At 51.1% G+C, this 19,930-nt stretch overlaps 1 protein-coding gene across 1 annotated transcript in view; it reads right to left on the reverse strand.

Moving 5' to 3' along the window:
* The window catches only part of LOC137467913 (hydrocephalus-inducing protein homolog), a 71,006-nt gene that overhangs the window by 23,213 nt on the left and 27,863 nt on the right, over positions 1 to 19,930 (reverse strand). The window contains exons 17-32 of the mRNA XM_068179331.1: positions 19,087 to 19,325; positions 17,645 to 17,897; positions 14,677 to 14,993; positions 14,538 to 14,542; positions 12,946 to 13,124; positions 12,353 to 12,451; positions 11,471 to 11,680; positions 10,468 to 10,596; positions 6,086 to 6,263; positions 5,361 to 5,611; positions 4,755 to 4,899; positions 2,702 to 2,817; positions 2,432 to 2,614; positions 1,914 to 2,066; positions 653 to 892; positions 197 to 401 (exon numbers count right to left, since the gene is read on the reverse strand). Coding sequence (XP_068035432.1) covers positions 197 to 401; positions 653 to 892; positions 1,914 to 2,066; positions 2,432 to 2,614; positions 2,702 to 2,817; positions 4,755 to 4,899; positions 5,361 to 5,611; positions 6,086 to 6,263; positions 10,468 to 10,596; positions 11,471 to 11,680; positions 12,353 to 12,451; positions 12,946 to 13,124; positions 14,538 to 14,542; positions 14,677 to 14,993; positions 17,645 to 17,897; positions 19,087 to 19,325 — 2,902 coding nt within the window. The remainder of the gene's footprint in view (positions 1 to 196; positions 402 to 652; positions 893 to 1,913; positions 2,067 to 2,431; positions 2,615 to 2,701; positions 2,818 to 4,754; positions 4,900 to 5,360; positions 5,612 to 6,085; positions 6,264 to 10,467; positions 10,597 to 11,470; positions 11,681 to 12,352; positions 12,452 to 12,945; positions 13,125 to 14,537; positions 14,543 to 14,676; positions 14,994 to 17,644; positions 17,898 to 19,086; positions 19,326 to 19,930) is intronic.

A 19,930-nucleotide genomic window follows, 5' to 3' on the forward strand; every position in this document is an offset into this window, starting at 1 on the left:
TACACTCAGGGTTGGTAAAGGATGCCACAGCCCCTCACCCAAGAGCTCCTTCACCAAGCTGGGAAACAGGCAGCTGCTAAAAGCATGGGCTTTCCCTGGAGAGCAAGGTGACAGAGAGTTCAGGGTGTGTGGGCTGGAGTCCCAGCTGTGACCACAGTCAAAACAGACACGGCCAAACCCTCACTGTTTTTCTGACCTGCTGCTGCCTCGTCCTTGGCCTCAGCCTCAGCCTCAGTCCTGGCCTTGGCCTCTGCCATGGCCTTGAACTCTGCCTGTTGAGCCTTCAGCCTCTTCTGTGCTTCATGGTCCTCCAGCACCTCTGGTGACAGCGTCTCACCCATAGCACATGGAGGCATTAAAAAGCTCTTTTGGTACTCAGACCCCACTGCCATCCGCAGGATCTGTGTGTGTAGGGAAGAGAAGCCATACACAAGATTCCTCTTCTTGCCTTTCATCACACAGACTCAACAAACCCATTTTCTGTCTCCTCCCTTCCTCCCAACAACACAAACTATTTAGGTCCTCCCACAGCATGTCAGCAGAGTTGGCTTTGCCCTGGGGATTGCCTCCATCCCCTGGCACAAGCCTGGGAATGCTGGAGTGCTGTGAAGCTTGGGCAGCATGTACATGGGGACCAGACCTGCCTCCTCACCTCCTCCTCCTCAAGGTACTGCTCATCAAAATCCAGGGAGTAAAACTCAATGGGGAAGTTGCATGGGTTCTTCACCACCACTGTGGCCTCGACCCCATCGCTGTCCACCAGCACCCGTCCCATCTTTAGTGCTGGGGGGCTGAACTCCAACCGTGGCTCCAGACTTTGTCCTGACAGGTGCAGGTTTAAGTGATTGCTGCTCCCACGAATGTTAAGCTTCAGCTCATTCTTGTAAGACCTCTGAAAAGAGGAAAGTGCAGGAAACTCATCCATGAAGTTCCAGGTGACTGGACCCCAAATACAACAATGCTTGCCCCACGGTCAGGGTGTTATCAGTCCCTCCAAGGTGAATGGAAACCAGATATTTACTTCTGCTAGGGACTACAGCATCTCTAGTAGTCTGGGTCTGAGTGACTGGGATGAATCCTGGTGTGCACTGTAACTGGGTATTTGGTAGCAGGTGGATGTACAATGGACTGTCGGGTGTTTTCACCTAGTCATGCAGTCCTGGCACTGCTGCATCAGGCAAACACCAGCTCCAGGAGAGAGTCAAATGAGCTCTCGCTGGCTAGAAATAAGGGTCATCTTCTCTGCTTAGTGTTTGGCTCTGGTCCAAGCCAGACACAAGATGGTTATGCCTCTTGAGCAATTAAAAGATCCTTGGGACTGTTTGTGAGCACAGAAGCACTTGTGTCCATGCTGGTACACACTGCCAGTTTCCGAGACCCAGCGGCCACAGGCAAACGACTTTTGGGAATGCTCCATCCTTTAAAAGTTTAATCTCCAGCTGCATGGGAATGTGCAGGCAGGCCAGAGCCCCAGGCACTGCTGGCAGCACACCACTACAGGTGTCTGTCCCGCTGTGCCCAGGAAGGTGTCTGGTGGCTGTTTTGTCTGTCAGTCCTGCAGCAGGATGAGCCTAGACTGGCCATTCCAGGATTATACTCTGCGAGTGGGCGGCTGCTCTGCACCGAGTGTCGCAGCTGCAAATACAGCCAGGCAAGGGGGAGGCTGAGGGGAGTTGGGCACATCCCCCCCATGTGCTGAGAGGCAGCCCTGATGCTCTCTGTGCAAGCTCCCTGTGGGGATTTCAAAGCACATCTCACAGGAGTGCTCTGTGGGGTGAACTGAGCCACGCTGGGTATGGGCCTTGCAGAAAGCTCCCTGTGAAGGCAGAGCTCATACCCCACACTCTCTGCACCAGGCCCTCATTTCCAGATAGCCCTGACAGACCTCCCGGGCTGACACCTGCCAATCTCACCTCCTCCTTGGGTGTAAACCGGATTTGCAAGTTCTGCCACCTTCCTGCACCAAGGGTTCCTTTGGAGGGCGTCACTTCAAAGGGACAGGGCTCATCCTCCAGCGGCTGCCGCTTCTGACGTACGGCTGATGTCATGTATTTGAGGTGATTGTTCTGGGCACAGAAACCAATTGTGTGAGGTCTCCTCATGCTCTGAGACACTGATACGGTGCTGAGAGCACCCACAGCCAAAGCAAGTGTGGCCCCAAAGCCCAGAGCTGGAGGGAAGCCCTGTAGACAAGGCAGGCAGATAGGGAACTACTGTCCTCAGAGGAGGAGGAATGGGTGAAGATGGCAGAAAAGCAAAGCATCAGCTAATGGAACAGGTCCAGGCAAACCAGCCTTGACCCAGACCCTCAGAAGCTTCCTCAAACACGCTGTAGACCCAAGTGCTCAGGCAGCCACAGCAGCAGAAAGGGCAAGAGTCACAAAGAAAACGCAACCAAGAAGTTACATGTTCAATGTCGCCTGTGCTTTACCTTCAGAACAGGCTTGATGGACCATTTGCAGGGTACTCGGAACCAGTTGTAGAGTTGGATTGTCTCAGCCTTGCACTGCCCAACGAGGATGTCAGAGAAGTGCAGTCTGTTCTTGGAGAGTTCGAGCAACAGTTCAGACACAGTGGCATGGAGGCGGATGTTATATGTGGGGCCTTTTGTCAGCTGGAGAAGGACAGAGAATTCAGTGGAGGGTGCAGGTGACATCTGTTGCTGTGCCCAGCCTGCTGGCAGCCCCAAGAGCTGTGGTACCTTTAAGGGCAGCAGCACATCCACATCACCCCGTGGCTGCTGGGCACTTTCAAAGCGCACATCAAACGTCTTGGTGTAGCTGTGGGGCAGGTCCTGCACCTGCTCCATGCTGAAACCTTGAAGAGGTGAAAATAAAGCAGCTGAGATGCATGAGAAACACAAAATGTGTCATAAGCATGTTAAGGCCTTACAGGTGTCCTGGCCGAGAGGTCTGGGGAAAAACCCCATGCCATGCTGGGACCTGGACAAAAACTTAAGAGTGCACCTGAACACCCCTCAGACACAGTGAGCCACTGTGTGATGGAAGTGCAGCCTTGCCTCAAGGCCTCTTTTGGAAGCCTCTTTTGATCCACCAGAGGATCTCACAGGCTGTTTCCTCAATAAAGGCTGAATACAGGAGCTGTGACAGTGTGAACTCCAAACAAAGCACTTCCAAAACACAGCAGACCCCACTGGTTGCCAAAACAAGCCCACGGAGTGCTCATAGAAACTTGATGCTCACGGGAGCCAAGGGCAGAAGATGCTGAGAGGTGACCAGGGTGATGAGCCCATCTGGCCTCTGCACAGAAGCATCAGGGCAGCCACAGGCAGGCCAGGTCCCTGGGCATGGCCGGCCAAATGGAGCCTCTAAAGCTCCCAGCAGGGGCACTGAGAAGAAAAAGCTCAGAAACCTCCCCAAGTTCAGTGGCTTAAGTTAATCTGTCTGAGACACCTCCTTCAAGCCCGCAGGAAGTGTCTCTAGCATGCTTACCTGTGTCCTGCAGGACAGACAGATCAACCTGGAAGGACACTGGGATCTGCTCAGGGTTGGTGATCTCCAGAGTTCTTCTCTCAGTGTAACCTTTATGGACAGCGCCCATGTCCAGGACATACTCGGGCGGCTCAACTCTGCAAGGAGGAGTAAGGACAGTCCTTAAACCACAGCCTGGCTACACATCCAAGTGGATGGAGGATACAAATACAGTGGCTGTTTCTTTATTCACTGCTGCAAAAACTTAGCTCAAACCCATGAAACCCATGGCCTGACCACCTGGCAATGACTTTGGGAAGTAAGGAGGAGTGCAGGTCCTAGGTTTTATCACCTACTAATGGTACCTGAAAATAAAATTAGTTTAAAATGGACACTGGCCACAGCTGCTCTGCCATGAAAAGCCAGTATAGGCGAGTCCACTGGGCTTCCACTGGTCTCAATGAAACTGCTTAGTCTGGTGTACAGCCTGAGCCTGAAATTGCTTTGGGGCCTAGGAACAAGATTTGCCTGCACAGGAAATCTTCATTGCTCTGCAACCAGATCACATGATCTGTTCTGCAGAGCATCTTCTTCCTGAATTGAAGCCTCCCATGTTTGTGCTGCATCATGATGGTGCAAAGAGATGGACCAAGTTACCTAGATAAGCCCTGCCACCCCACCAGGATTCAAACCATCTGATTTTGGGTTTTAGAGGGTTTGCTGACGTGTGCAGTTCCCTTCTGCTTTTGTTTAGTGTACTCTGTTAGTTGGAACCAAGACATCAGCAAGGAGCTGTCTCTTTCAGAGCTAGTCAGCAGGGACAGAATTTATGCTGTCTGGAAGGGCTTGAAGGTCTGCACTGGGTCCCCCAGCTCTAAGGACAGAACCCCACACCTGTGGGGAGCTGAGCAGTCCAAAGCTTCAGCGTGGTGCTGGGGAAGGGAGGACACTCTGCTGCTCCCATGTAGCGTGTCACAGCCACTGGGACCAGACCCTTTCTTGAGTCCAGGCTATTCCCAGCTCTGCAGACACAAGGAGCTCTCAGGAGAAGGGGACATGGCTGGGTGTTCCCCACGGGGCACCTGGAGATGGGGATGGGAGTCCCTACTCACTTGACAAGACTCTGGCACAGCTCCTCATCAGGGAACATGCTCTTTGGGGGATGGCATGTGAGCTTTTGCTGCAGCTCCTGAGAAGCCTTCTCTATCAGCATCCTCACCGTGTTCACCTGCAGCTGAGGGCTTGGCTGAGGAAAGGGAAGAGAGTGGCTGCTTAGCAAAGGTCCTTCCCAAGGCCCAGCTTGCACCTGAGAAAGGATCCCACCCTGCTCTCGTTGAGAGAGGGTGTGGGGTCCTCCTGTCCGACTGCTCAGTGTCTGTGACACCTCCTGCTCTCTTAGGTAGGACCTCATCTCCAGGGAAGTAACTCCAGCACCTTTGCCTGCCCAGACACTGTTAGCAAAGCTGATCTGGCCAGGCAGACAGACCAACCAGGAATCTTCCAGAGCTCCAGAAACTTGCCTGCCTCCAGCCAGTACCAAGGCAGCTTGGACAAAAGCTGTTTTGAAAGGGAACCAGGACCAAGCTGGTGCCTCTTGGAGATGAGCACCACCAGCACAGCCCCAGGGCACAATCAGGCAGCTGCTGATGAGGTCTGTAACTCTGGCAGGGCTTGGGTTGGGACCAACAAACTCCCCAGCAATGACCTGCATCTCCTTCAAAGCACCATCAACTCCAACCTTTGAGCATGGCCTTCAGGACCTCTCCCTGGGGTAGCCAGGAAGCTGGTGCAGCCCCAGAAGAGACCATGACCAGAGTGGCAGCCCTAGGGGCAATGCTGAGGCGACACAAGGTTGTAGGTGGGCAGGGAGGTCCCAGGTGCCATCAGGGCACCGGGGAGGTGCTGTGGGCTGCAAGGGGCTCAGGTGACATGGGGAGGGTGGCATGTGCCAAACGGGGCTGCAGCTGTTCTTACTACAATGCCAGAGCCAAGCACACAGGGCTTCAGGTTCTGAGTCTTCGGAATCAGAGTCTTCAAGGTCTGAGTCGTCGGGGTCTGAGACTTCAAGGTCTTGGTCTTCAGGCTCTGAGTCTTCTTCCGAACAACTGATTTATTCCTCTCATTGTAGAGTTGCCGACGTTTTATGAGCTGTTTCGGAGGTTTCTCATATTTTTCATTTCCTGAAAGAAGAAAACATCCCCAAAGAGAAGTGTGAGCAAAGTGCCAGTCCTATTTCAGCTGGGAAGTCCCCGCCTCCCAAAACTGGTTTCTTCCAGAAAGAAATCCCTCAAGCCCCCTCTGGAAAGTGGATGCTGCTGTTCCTCTCTGAATCTCATCCCCTGCAATGTCACACAAATCCAACCCTGCCTGAAGCCCTGCCAGCCTCTCTTAGAGCTTTCCCAAGCCTTTCACTCTAGCCATCATCCTTCAGGACCCTGCCAGATGTGCTGGCAAGCTCTGCAGGATGGTTCCTGGGACAAAGCCCACATGGGATCCTCTGCTCAAGACTCATGAAGCAACCAGGGGGCTTGACTTGGTCTGGGAGTCCCGCAACCCTCCAGGCTTGGTGGAGGTGAGCATGAACTGCCCTATGGGCATATGATAGGGAACAAAACCAGAGGGGCCCTTCCTGGGGGCAGACAGGCAGTGCCCACCTTTGGCGTTCCAGGGCAGGTTCACAGTGATCATGGGACAGGATGCTTCTCCTTTCAGGAGGATATTTTCCAGGTCCAGGTCACCCACTTTAAGCTGGTAAGTCCTGCTGAAGGCTCCTGGTAATCCCGGCATGTAAGAGAATTTCAGCACTTGTTTCTCGCCAGGTGCAATGGAGCCCTGCAGGGACAGGAGAAGAGGGAGGCAATGCATCAGTGTTTGATGGGGGATGGCTCAGGGGACAGACAGGTTCGCATCTAGAAGAAGCCATCGGACCACATCGCCTTCGTGATAAATATATTGCAGTATTGGCTTTCACAATTGTTAAATACTATATGTTCTATAACGTTGACTTTTGTAAAAGAAGTTTTGCTAAAGTTTAGAGTTCTTTTAATGAGAACATTGTGTTGTGATACCAATGTTGGTGAAGAGTTCTTGTAATATTAACATTTAACCAATGAAGGAATGGAAACCTGTTGAATGTGTCGAAGAGTAACAAATGACCATCACTAGGACAACTGCACATGCTCCAAAAAGCTGGGACAGAGGAGGAACTATGTTAAAATATTTCAATATGTATAAGCATTTATAAATATGTATTAGGCTGATGCAATACCCAGGGTATATAAGGGGTCTTGCTGTGTTGACTGGTGTGTGCCTCTGGCTGTGGCTAAGCACCCAAGCGAGGCAGCAAGCACTGTTACTTCTGCTTTGTTGACTTTGTCCCCTATTGTCTCTTATTACATTTTCTTTAAATTTTAACTGAAGAGTGGCCTTTGTTTCTCATGCCTTCTTATTGCAGTATGTTTTAGTATATATTATTATTCCAAATGGTTTGTTCTGTTTCCCCCCCTATACAGCTGGTTTATCCTTAAGCTGTATCCTTCCACCTCCCCTGTCCATCTTATCCCGAACCAGCTTCTTTTCCCAGAATGTTCAACGTTCCTCCTCCCCACACCTGTTAATCCCTCCTCATGCCTATCCCTTTTTCCAGAGACTTCCCTGTCATTTCTGTATCCTTCGAAGCCCCAGTGGTTTGTTGGATCTGTTCCCCTCCCCCCAGTTCTCCCTATTGGTTAGAAGGTTGTAAACCCCATCTTGTGTTTCTCCCCAGCTTTCCCCCAATTGGTTGAAGGTCTGTACCCTCCCCTTGAACCTCCCCCATATATAAGCTCCTGCACAGCTTGAGATTTTGTCTTCTGTCCCTGGACCCTCCTGAGACTAAAGCTCTCTGCAACCCATACAGAAGACCTGTCCCTCATTCTTACCTCCCCCTCGTGCTGGATTACACACCTATGCTGAAGAGCCTTCTCCCCAGCTAAGCTGAACCCTGGATATTAAACTTTTGGGATTCAGCCCACTCCTTGGCCCAGTGCTGTGGAGAAGGCGATGCAGTGCTGCAGGGTTGAGACCAGCACTGTGTCACCTTCCACCTTCCTTGTGCCCAAAAAGTCGAGCCTCTGACCCCAGGGTGCCGTGTGTCGTCCCCAGGGCTCGTAAGGCTGGTGCCCCAGCACAGCCTGATGTGAGCACAGCTCTGCTGCTCTGGCTTTGCCCTCTGCCAGCAAGAGCCCGCCTCATCATAAAAAGGCTCTTCTGCTGCCACTGGGGAAGGGAAGTCCCCGCACTAAGAAGGGCCAGCAGCTCCTCTCGTCCCTTGTAGGAGACAGGCATGAAGAAATGGGAAAGCCAATTAGCTTCCTCTTCCCACTGCAAGGAGGGACGAAGGCAGGAGTGCTGCTTCAGCTCTAAGACATCCAGGCAGGACTGAGAAGCTTGGACTGCAGTGGGATGCTGCTAATTTTTCTCCCTGCTCTTCCAGCCCTGCTGCTCCCTGGCCCCCTCCCTGCCCCACAAAGCCGCTGCACAGCAACAAAGCTGGAGGAGGCAGGGACCAGCAAGCCAATGAAACAGAGTGAAAATTTAACAGGGTATAAATCCATTTGGATTTAGGTGAAATGTGTTGCTTTGAGCTTGCTAGCATAAGTACAATATGCTGTTTAGTCTGGTAACTCTGCAGCACTAGTTAAACTGCCCCAGCTGAAGAGAAAGAATGCGAATTTCTAAGCTGAAGAGATAAGAGAAGCTCCTGGAACCTTGAAACAGACAGGGCAGAGTGACCCAGGAGTTCTTTCTGTACTTTCTGATAAAAAACTAGCTACATATGTAACTAGCTGTAACGCAAAATCAGCAGAATGAATATGCATGAACCTATTATGAAATTCTATGCACATGTAAACTAGTGAAGAAGAATAAAAAGGGATCAGGAGTTCTCAAGGGCATGCATGTCCTTTGAAGGGGAACGATCCCCACATGCGTCCAGCGCTGTAATATACACACCGTCCCTACAAATCTTTATAGGAATTGTGGGGTTGTGATTTTTTGTCCGTGTTTCTCCTACGTAAGGGATATGTGATCACACAGGCGGGGTAAGGTGACCCTCAGAAATGCTCCAGTGCCAGCACAGCCTGAGATCTCAGCCGTCGGGGTCCCCAGAGTGACTGTGAGCAACCAATTAAATTTTTAGTTATGCCACAACATACATTATAAAAACACTTTCTGACATGGGGTGAAAAATTACTATAGGGCCTGTAGACATGTAAAGGAGATTGCTGGGAGACAATGCAGGCAGGCTCCGTGTCTGGGGGGCTGCAAGAGACCTCCCCCTTGGAGGCAGGCAGACCCCAAAGCCCAGGAAAATTTTGCCCATGTGACCAATCTTCTAAAAATTTTGCCCGTGTGACCAATAGTCTTCCTAAGAGTTATGGGAGGAATCTTAGCATATACAAGCAGTTAACATTGCCAGTTTTTCCCTGCCATTTTTGGTTTTTTGTTGGGCTGGGAGCACCTGTGAAACATGGGGTCAGAAACTAGAGGATATATATATATTAATCACAGAAATTAGAAGGTATTGATTAAGAGCAGGCACATACATTATGGACATTGCCTAATATTTGCTGCATACTTAGTCACGTGAGAAAGGAAAGGACTAGGTGCAAAACAGCAAGAAAGAATGCAAGGATGCTTGATAAGGGGTAGGATGTTTATCAAGAATAGGATACAGTATGCAAGGATACTGAGATAACGAGGCTCCTTGGGCCCCTGAAACCAGATAAATCTGGACTCCTGGCTTGGACAGCAGCCAAAAGATCAGTAAGCATGCGCAGGGCATCAAGGTCAGAAAGTCAACCCTGAGGAAGACAACTTTACTTCATCCCCTACAACCCCAGAGACGACCACCAGAGACAACTGTGTAGGCACAAAGGACTGATAAGATGATTAGCATACGAAGTGGAGGGGGAGGGGAGCCAGGAAATGATCTATAGTGAAACTTGATACATATGTACCATTCTAGGGGATAAAAAAAAATGTGTGTGTACAAGGGGTACGCATGTCTTTGTGGAGATATCCCCATGGGTCCAGCCGAATAAAAGCATACCTACTTTAAAACTCATTTTGTCTTTGAGTTTTAGAGTCTCCCTCCACGTGTCACCTGGAGGATCCAGCTCCCTGCAAAGCCACTTCTTCCCTGTCTGTCTATGCTGCTGTCGCCGCTTCCCGCTCGGCAACCCAGTGCTCCGCTGCTTCCCCAAGGGAACAGCCGCCACGCCCCAACCATGACAAGCCGCAGCTGCTGAACCCGGTGGCCGCAGCCCGCAGGACAGCTGCAGCGCTGCCACTGCGGATCGCGCCTGCCCCGGTGCAGCCCACGGGACAGCTGGCCCCGTTGCCGGCGGATGGAGCCCGGCCCGCGGGACAGCCGTGCCGCTGCCGGCGGATGGAGCCCGGCCCGCGGGACAGCCGCGCCGCTGCCGCTGCGGATGGTGCCCCTGCACCGCACGCTCGGTGCGGCTGGCAGCACACTTGCTCCACCAGCTGCTGAGCAGGACCCGACAGAGCGGACCAGCATTCTAGCAGTAACGCTCTGCCCCTCTTTCCATTTCTCATTTTCTCTCTCTGCTCTTTTCTATCCCCTTCTGGTTGGGACCGTACCCTTTTTTCTTTATCAATAAATAGTTTTCAGATATAACACTTGCTGCATTTGTGCCTTCTTTTCATCTGAGAAATCTATCAAATAGAATTCTCCTCTACAACCCTTACAGTGAGACCAGTGACCAACACACTTGTGCCTCCCACCAGTGACTGCCCTGTGACAGCAGAGCCACCCACCAGTCACGGCCATGGGGGAGTCTATCAGGAGAGCCCTTGTTTGACCTTCTCTGCCCCCAGCAGAAATTGCTTACAGCCCTGTCTCTCTCATGGCTGGGTTTGTGGTTTTCCCCTCTGACTTTTTTCCCCCTTTCTGCCCCACCCCCTCTTTCTTCCCTTTAACACTCCTGGGCCACCTGGCACAGGGCTAGGGTCAGTCATTTGTGCTACTTACAGCTGTGGGCTTGACCAGAAACACACCAGGCAGATGCTGGTCTGCAGTGCTAGGGTTTAGCACCCAGTTGAATTCAATCCTGCCAGTGTTCTCCAGGGTGACTGTGCTGTGACCAATTTCATTAAACATCTGGAGAGAAGAGACAGGAGTGGGAAGTTACAGACCCAGGCCTGCTGCTGGGAATCTCCTTCCTCTCTCCTGGGCTTGGAAGCAGACACATGATGGGAGAAGGGAGCAGGGAGCAGGGAGGAGATGGGGGCACTTGGGAACCTGGGGAACCCCCAGGCACAGGGCACCTGCACAGGACCAGGGAGCTCTGGCAGCACACAGAGGTGTGGTAACAACCATGTGAGGGTCAACAATAAATGAACCAGGGGACACAGGCCCTCTGCACTCTGAGGGGTCACCAAGAGCCAGGAGAAACAGAGACAGCACTGAGGCATTCCAGGAGAAAAGGCACCTGCATGCAAGTATTGGCAAGCAACATACATGCAACAAGGGAGTCCCACAGGGCAACACACACAGGGCCAGCAGCTGGAAATATCTGTGGGCTTTCAACTGGAAAAGAGTGAACTGGGGATTATTCTGGGACAGTCTCTCTAAATATAGTGACTGGAAGCCTAACTTCTTCCCTTGATTGTTGTGTGGATTAAGCAAGAGCTTTTGACAAGAGCATCTCCTTGGAGGTCAGGCTTTAGGAGAGGATCAGCAGAGGGATGTCTCATGGACACACCCCTCAGAGCACCCCCACTGGGACCCTGCCTGCCCCAGGAGGCACTGTTAGGTACCCTGAAAAAGAGGCACTCCCAGCATTTTGGAGAGGGTTGGAGATGGCCATTGTAAACCAGCTTGGATGTCAGATGTGTCTTTCAAAGGTTGGACTTCCAAGCCCCAGGGCCAACAAAGGGGCTGGGAAGGGGAGGGAGCCCTGGACCGAGGTGGGCAGGAAACTGCTGGCCGTGGTCCCAAGGCAAGGAGCTGTGCCAGGGGACATGTGTGGTACCTGAGAGCCACAGTTGATCTCCCGGAGGCTCAGGGAGTAGCTGACACGTGAGGCCTCCCCGGTCACCACCACCTCATAGGTGGGGCCTCCCTCCACGTGGCACAGTGCTCTCACGCTGGTGATGGTGTTGAGGTGGCCAAAGAAGGTGAAGGAGACCTGCTGGCTCTCTCCTGGCTGCAGCACACCTGACACTGGCACAATACTGAAAGCCTGGAGGAGGACAGGAGAGATCGAGGTGTTGAGCATGGAAATGGATGCAGAAGAGCATCTTGGAACAAAGTGCAGCTGTAGCCGCTGCACAAACATGGCCACAATCACCCTAATCTGATCCTGCATCTGTGCCACTGACCAATGGAGGGACCATAGGGAAAATCTTCTCCCATACTCAGAGATCAATGCATTAATTAATACATTACATTACAGTGAACTGGGATGTCTCCTGGCAGTAGAAATTCTCTCTTCCCTTTAAAAAGCATTTCTTAACTGCTTTTAGAAAAGGAGAAGACTCAGAATGAGAGCTCTTGGAGCTCAGGGAAGGACTCCAGCCCAGCTCATCTGACTCCTGAGGCTTTTCCCCTCTCTCTCTGATTTAAATGCTGCTTTCTCAAGGTGCCTCAGCAAAAGCTTCTGCAAAAATTTCCTATGAGATTAGGTCAAGGGGGAGCAATGCCCTCCACAGGTGCTGCACAGCATCCTTGGGCAGCCCTACAACATGTCCTGCACGGCCCTTCCAAGAACCAGTTGCTTCAGCAGCACTTTGTGATGGGCCTGGAGGGACGTGAGGCCCCTCTGTGGGCAGTGCTGAGGGCCACCAGTGGGACTGGGAGCTACAGCCCTGCTTGCCACACTGACAATGGGCAAGTGAGACAGATTCCCTCTTACCTTCTCTGTTTCAAGGGGAGTGTGAGGTACATCCACGGAGCTCCTGAATCCCTCCAAGCCTAGTGCGAGTTGAGGGTTTTCAGGAGTTTGTGGTGGCACCTGAAAAACAAGCCATTTTCTATGCTAGGAGGAAGAGACAGCCACTTTGCAAAGTCTCAGTTTGTAAGACAGCTTCAGGGCCACCAGTGCAATACCAGCTCTTGGGTGAAAGCAGAGACTTGGAAACAGGTAGTCTGGCTGGGTTGGGAAAAGGGTACATGGAGATCAGCACTCATCACAGCTTGCTATGGGAAGGAAGCTGGAGGTCTTACCATCACGCTGCAGATAAAAGCCTCATCTTACATTGTGAAGGAAACAAGGCAAAACAATCCCACACTCAGTGGAGGCCTGTAGGATCTGACCAAGCTTCTCCAAGGAAAACTCTCCTATTTCTCCCTCTCACACACCTCATTGTCCAGCCACTGGCCCTGCTGCCCGGCCAACTCTCAGAGCACAGGACAGCAGGGCAGCAAAAGGAGAGGTCAGCACGAGTGTGACTTGTTGGTGGCAGGCTGGGGAGGCAACACAAGCACTAGGTGTACAAGAAAATCTACCTCTGCTCCTAAAGATTGAGTAAAATCCTGCACTTCTTTCAGGGCTGTGACTGCCTCCTCCTTTTTAATCTTGAAGTGTCTCCATCGAGATGCCGGGCAATCCAAACAGGTTCTCTTCTCCTTTGGTGGTTGGGGTTTGAATTTAGGTGGGTAAAGCTCATATCTGAAAAACAGCATAACTATGAACAGGGACCGCAGTGGGAAGAAGGGAGGGACACCTGCACGAACAGCTCCTGCTCAGGATGCAGCCCTGGGTGGGTGCTGGCACACTGAACTGAGAAATGGTTTGATCCAGCCCTTCCCAATCCATGCTGGAGCAGGTCCATCCTAAAGGCAGCCCAGGGATGACACTGAGGTAGCAGTAGTGAATGCAGCTGCAACTGCTTGCATTGAGGAACTACAGAGGACAGGGATTAACACCTTGTGGGGATGCAAAAAGCACAGTGGGAGAGGAAAGACAGAGAAGGAAAGCAAAAAGGTGAGATTTGAGACACCGAGGGGCAGACCCGGCCACTGACGAACCAGCACAGCCCCCCGCCAATGCCCAACGCCAGAAACTCTGCAGCTCCACCAGGTATTTATCAGGAATGTTTCCCTGGCAGTGTTGGGGGGGGTTGGTTGATATTTTCCAACACTTCCAGGTGACTCAGGTCACATTCCCCATTTTAAATTGAAGCAGGTGCTCAGGGTAACTCTGCTTGTGTTTCTAATGCCACGTGAGGGACACAGTTGAGCCGTGCCTGCCTGTCACCCTGCTGAGCTGCAAGTGCTCCCCACACAGCCAAACACGACCTGGGTGCTCCATTCCCAGACAAGCATTCCGGGCCTGTAATGACCTGCTCCCCAAAGAATCACTGCCTTTAGCTTTGTAGCTTGTTACCTAAGGCTGGGTTTCATTTCTGGATGAGGGGCTCTCTCATCATAACCCCCAAGAGACCCCTAATCATCTATTCCACTGTCTTTAGTTTTAATGAATGGTTTGAGGCAACTTCCCAGGACCATGGTGCCCAGACAATGACATTTTTCACCCTAAAGTAGAAACTCTCTGGGAGGCAGGGATAGGAGATGATGTGATGAACAAATCCTGCTGCCAAGCAGTACAGAACCCATAAGGGACATGTTGCAGAGTGGAAAAGTCAAAATGAGTAACAAGTGTCACAAAAAAAGGGAGTGAAGAATCACTGAAAGCTGACCCCTGGGAAGGAAATCATCCTGGCAGTAAAGGAGTTGTCTCAGAAAAGAAGGAAAGGGAAGGTAACAAGATGTTCAGCATCAGCCCAGGCACTAAGTAACTCTTTCCCTGGTGTTGGGACTTTCTGGGCATCCTCCAGCACAATGCAAGGGAGGAAGGCAAGGAGCAGAGAGCAGCTCCTGCAGAGAGGACCCATCCCAAAGCAGAGGGGCCAGAAGGGCCTCCAGCAGCACTGTGGGAGCTGGGACTAGGAGCCCTTCATCAAGGTGGACATTGCCTCAGGCCACAGAGGTCTGAGAAAGCAGTTTTCACCCCAACTTTCCTTCCCAGGGGAAACCACTATGGGGGCTACGCAGCACCAAATTGGTGGAAAACCTATTCCCTGAGCATCCAGCCTGACCACGGCTGGTCAGAGTTATTTGCACAAGAAAAAGTCAGAAGCAGTCTATCAGATCCTAGGCAAACAGCTTTGTTCTTTGCCAAGTACAAACAGGACACCAGCAAGAAGAGCTTCAGGGAGAGGACAAAGGTGCACATACCTCAACTTTTTCACCTGGTTGTCCGAATGGAATGACCAGCGGTACTCGACGGGAAGTGGGCTGCAGTTGGTGATCTCCAGAGAACGCACTTCTTCAGTGCCAGCCACAATGCAGCCAAAGTCCAGGGTGCTGGGCTGGATTTGGAGATTTGGGAAGTGGACTTCTCCCCGAAGGGTGATACGCTCCACATAAGGATGGCCCCTGACCATGCCTATCTTCAGAACCTTCTCTGTTTTCCAGCTCTTAAAATCCAGTTCATAGGCTGGATCAAATGCGATGTAGAGATGACAGGTCTCCCCTACATCCACTGTCACAGGCTGCAAGGAGATGAGCAGTAATTATTCACCTGTGAGATGATGTCCCAAGGTCTGACAGCAAAACCAGTAAATGTTCAAAGTGACCCCACCACGGGCTTCTCAGTTCATTTCTTTACAGCAGGGGTCTGACTGCAGGCACCACAGTCTAGTCCAGGATTCCCTCAGGCCATTTCTGTGCTCAGCCCCAATAGAAGGGGGTGGCTTCTGGAGAGCTGGAATGCTTTCCAGGAGAAACCTTTACTGCATGGCTTGCCCAGACCCAGTTGCCTGCTCCCTTCTCCCTGTGCCTTAAAGCCGGGATGGATCTTCTCAATTCAGATAAGATTTTGATTCCTTCAGCAGCTCTGCTGATGCAGCTCAGGCCAGCCCACTGCTGATGCTACAGAATAAACTTCTTGACTCAAGGAGCTCCCAACAGAAAGGCAACACCACATCCCTCCTCTTCAGACCCCACTGCAGGAGTCCAGGGCTGCTCACCTGGCCATCTGGGAGGGGCTTCTGGTCCTCATCACAGACCAGAAATGGCTGCTCCAAGTCCAGCATAAGGTCCAGTGGCAGCAGGCAGGTGTTTTTTAAAGCCAAAGGCTGGTACTGCAGCGTCAGGACATCACTGGGTTTCTATAGAAACAGGAGAGAAGGAAAACAGCCTCAACTAGCTATAGAGCTCCTTCTGCTTCTGCTGCAACTCACATTTTTCAGCCCCAGAAGTGCATACACCTCTATTTACCCTTTCTATTTGTTTCTACCCTTTCAGGAGGTTTTTCTTTATAGCAGATGCTTCTCATGTTTAGAAACCACAGCATCCTCTGGGGGACAGGGAAACACTCCCACGTACAGATGAGGGAATAGGCCCCTGAGAGGAGGTGGCTGCTTGAACAAGATCTAAAGCAGAAAGTGAATCCAGACCATTTGTCTCCAGTTTTGTCCTTCTATTGGGCAGAACAGCACTAGATGGTCTTCACTGGCATACAGTCATTTCTCACAACCTTATTGGCTCTAGCAGCCTCATAAAAGCCTAAGCTCTTCCTTCCTGTCTATGCATTGTGCTGGGCTTCCTGCACGGTTTTAGAGAAACCAGAGATTTGGGAAACTACTTCTGGATGCACTGACATCAAACAGGTGCTGTGCCATAATATGCCATAAATCAGTTTGTGTGAGTGACATCGAGCAGAACCCAGGTAGAACCAGAGACAGCGGAAGAGCTTCTAATTACATCTGAAATGCCTGTTCCAGGGGGGATTCTGTACTTCAGTGGAAGCCTGGGAACCAGAGGAGAGGCCCGAAACTACAGAAACCAAAGGATAAAATGTCTTCTCTTTTTCAGACAACTTGCAGGAGAGGGAAGGATGATGCTGGAGTTGGGATCCAGAGACTAAAGGGCACCTGCTCTGCCTCAGTGTTATCATCACTGCAGCTGCAGGATGTCTGGGGGTCCTTTGAAGCAGGTGAGGCTTAGGAAATGCACAGAGCTGTATCATATGGCTATACCATAAAGCATCCATGCCAACAGCAGAGAAGGCAAAGAGACACAGGAGATGATGGGTTTTTCCTTGTCAGCCTGAGGAATTCACAGGAATCTCCATTTTTCCCAGCTTCCATACAGCATCATTGTACAGACATCACTGTGCTTTGGAGGATCCTCAAAAGCCTCCCTTTACAGTGAGCAGAGAAACTGGCATTTCTCTGGAAGTGCCACGATCCCCCTTGGCAGTGCAGCTGTAACTGCAGTTTTACTTTGGGGAAGTCAAATACCAGTCTCATCTCTAAAAGCATCTTCTCTCACTTTACAGAGTGCATCAGGAAGGGTAAAGAGGGGCTTTAACACAAGCACACAGCCCCCTCAGCCATGCTGTTAAATGCCAGGATGCAATCCAGAGACTTACCTTGTCCACATAGAAAGAGAATTGTCTGGCTGATGCTTCTATAGAGGGGTGAATAAACTTGCAGGTAATGGTTGTTTCTATTATCTTCTGTGTCATTCTACTTGTCCCAATGACAGCTTCACACAACACATAATCCTGCACCTCCTGCATGCAAGAATCACTTGTCACCAGTGGGTGGTGGCAGGGCATCCAGCAAATGCCCTGCATTGGCTCAGCACCCACCACTGGCCTCATTCCTGCCACAGAGTTACGGTCACTGCCCCCTTTTCTTCCTGTGATGCAGCTTATTTATTCTGTGCTCAATTGTCTGCATCACTGCACCCCAATAACCACAAAAGACACTTGTGAGAAACTCCCTCCCTTCACATGGCTTTTGTTTTACTCCATGCTTACCCCAGATAAAACACTTGGCACTTGTTTAATTCTCTTTCTTTTTGGGCTCCTAGTCTAAGTGTAACTTATTTCTCTGCCCTTCTTTGCTGACTAAGCATGCAACAGTGTTTGCCCCAAAAAGTCAATATTTCCTTCCACCCCTACTTTGGGATCAGCACTGGGTTTTGGTAGCTGTGGAATCACAATAAAGTCTTAGCTGGTCTGATGGTGGCCAGCAAGGAAAGCAATTGGTGCTGCCACAGAAACGTGTGGTCTTAAACCAGTTTATTGAAGGCCTCTGCTCATTTCCCCAAGCAAATGTCAAGGGACTGTGGAACAAGCCCAGGGGAGGGGATCTGATGGTTCCCCAGGCTCAGCCCCTGGTGGGCACCTCACCTGCGCGATGCGGGAGAAGCCTCGCAGCACTATGTCCACAGACTCGCCTGGCTGCAGGTCCTTCGACAGTGGCTCCAGCCCAAACACGGGGGTGGCACGTTTGGGGCTTTGGGAATCATCTTTAGGGCTACTGAGGGCTGAGATGCCCTGGCCCTCCTCCTCAGGTGGGCTGCAGCATCCCACGCTCCAAAAGAGCCGATGGAAATGGTGGCCCCCGTTTGTTACTTTGAACCGATGAATACAGGGAAGGAGGCTAGAATAGAAGGCAGGATGGAAAATAATATGGGAATAGCTATTTCCCTGGTCATCAGATTGCTCCCAGTGAGCAACCTGACATGTTAATTGCTTGGAGACTGTCTTAATTTCCAGCTCTTAATGTGGACCAGAAACAGTGTCTGATGAGCTGCCCTTCTGATGTCATTATTGCAAAGGGAAATATGTTTATAATGGTAATGTAGCATTTTCCAGGCGAGGCTAACAGGACCTGGTGTTTTCCTCCAAAATGTTTGTTCTGGGGTGATTCATACTGTTACTGTATTTTGTATTAATCTGTGAAACTGCAACTCAATCTTTGAGATCCTGCACTTGGTGACCTTGTGTGTGGGGATATGATTGCAGGCATTTCGCAAAGCCGGCTTGGAGGCAGTTTCTGGATGATCCCAGCAAGCTGGTAAAAATTGTCTGCCTGCTCCTGGAGAGGAAACCAGGGCAGCAGGGCCTCTCTTGTTCATAGCAGCCTTGGTTTTGCATTGGTAGCCATTTGTAGAAATTTCATTTTGGAATTAGAAACTGTTTGGAAGTGAACTTTGCAAACTCTGCTGGCAGCAAAATATCGAGCGAGATCCTGGGCAGAGCAGGGCAGCAGCAGAGCCCACGAGCAGCATGAGGAAGCAGTGACAGTGGCAGTGCAGACCCCGCACAAACAGAGAGTTTCCATCTGCCTCTGGAACTGCTCTGTGGGCTCCTGCCTTCCCGGTAGGGATTGTCACCCTCCTGTCTCTTTGTTCCCGGGGCCCCTGCTTGCCATTTTGGAAGGGAAGGGTGTGATGCCATCTTCCCTTGGTCCCTCAACCACATGGAGGGACCACTTCACCAGGGCACCCTTTTGGGAACCTTTTGTTCTGGGGGAGCCTGCCATCATCACTTGATCATTACTTACTGTCCTGCTGACAGACATTTATGTCTTCACTTGATCAAGTAATGATCAAGACATTAGAACTAAAGACAATTCAATGGCAATTTAGCTACTTGTTTCCCTGTCAGTGGCTTTTGAGGATGCCTAACAACTATCAACTGGCCATCACATGTTTCTAAAGGAATCTCTCTGCCTTCAGGGAAGGAGTCAGGGCTTTGAACACTGAAGGAGACATTGCCTGAAGGACTACAGCAAACCTGCTCCTTGTTGAGACAGGAGGAGAGGTGGGAATGGAGAGATCTCCTACCTGAATTGGTATCCCAGGTTGAGCTCTGGAGCAAATGGCTTGTCTATGACAATTGTGGTGCCAGTGCCCAAAGCCACGAGCCCACAGGCGGTGCGAAGGCTGTTCCCAATGGACAGCTGGATAGCGCTACCAAAAATCTCTGTGTCATCCAGGCTTGCTGTGACAGTCACAGGCACCTCACCCCTAGCGGGGATCACTCCTTCTCTGGGTTCAATGGCATAGCAGTGGGGTTTGCAAAGCTGTAAGACAAGCATAATATGCATTCGGGACAGAAACAGTACACCCTGCTCTCTTGTGGGATACAAGAAAAGGAAAGGCTAAAGAGGGGACGATAAAAATCATAAAGGCTTAAAATCCCTAAAATACAGTATCGGGCAACAGCAGAGCTCATACAACCTGTATTTTCCCCTCCTTTAACAGACTCACCTAATTAACCCACTTTTGCCCAACCCAAAGGATGCTTATCCTCAGGAGACTGTTCCTTCCCCAGTCTTTCTCTGGAGTGTGGGCCAAGGAAAGCTGCTTTCTCTCTCCTGGCTTCTCACAAAGGCTCAAGGCCAGAGGAAGCTAGGTCCGCTCAAATCCCACTCCAGATACCACACGGCTGGAGGATACTGCTGAGAACCTGAAGAGTATCTCTGCAAAACCAGTTGTGCAAAACCACAGCACCAAACTATTCTTTCCCAAGGGGCCATCAGTGCTTCTCAACATCCCCTAAAGGACTGAAGCCCTCACTTCCCACCAATCATCAGCTGTAGAGAGGTGCCCCAGTGCCCTCTGCTTTGGAAAAGTCACCTCTAAATGCTTATAGCAGGGCAGGAAAGCAGGAAGCAGAAAGAAAACT

Source organism: Anomalospiza imberbis, unplaced genomic scaffold, assembly GCF_031753505.1.
Source record: "Anomalospiza imberbis isolate Cuckoo-Finch-1a 21T00152 unplaced genomic scaffold, ASM3175350v1 scaffold_87, whole genome shotgun sequence".
Lineage (NCBI taxonomy): Eukaryota > Metazoa > Chordata > Aves > Passeriformes > Viduidae > Anomalospiza > Anomalospiza imberbis.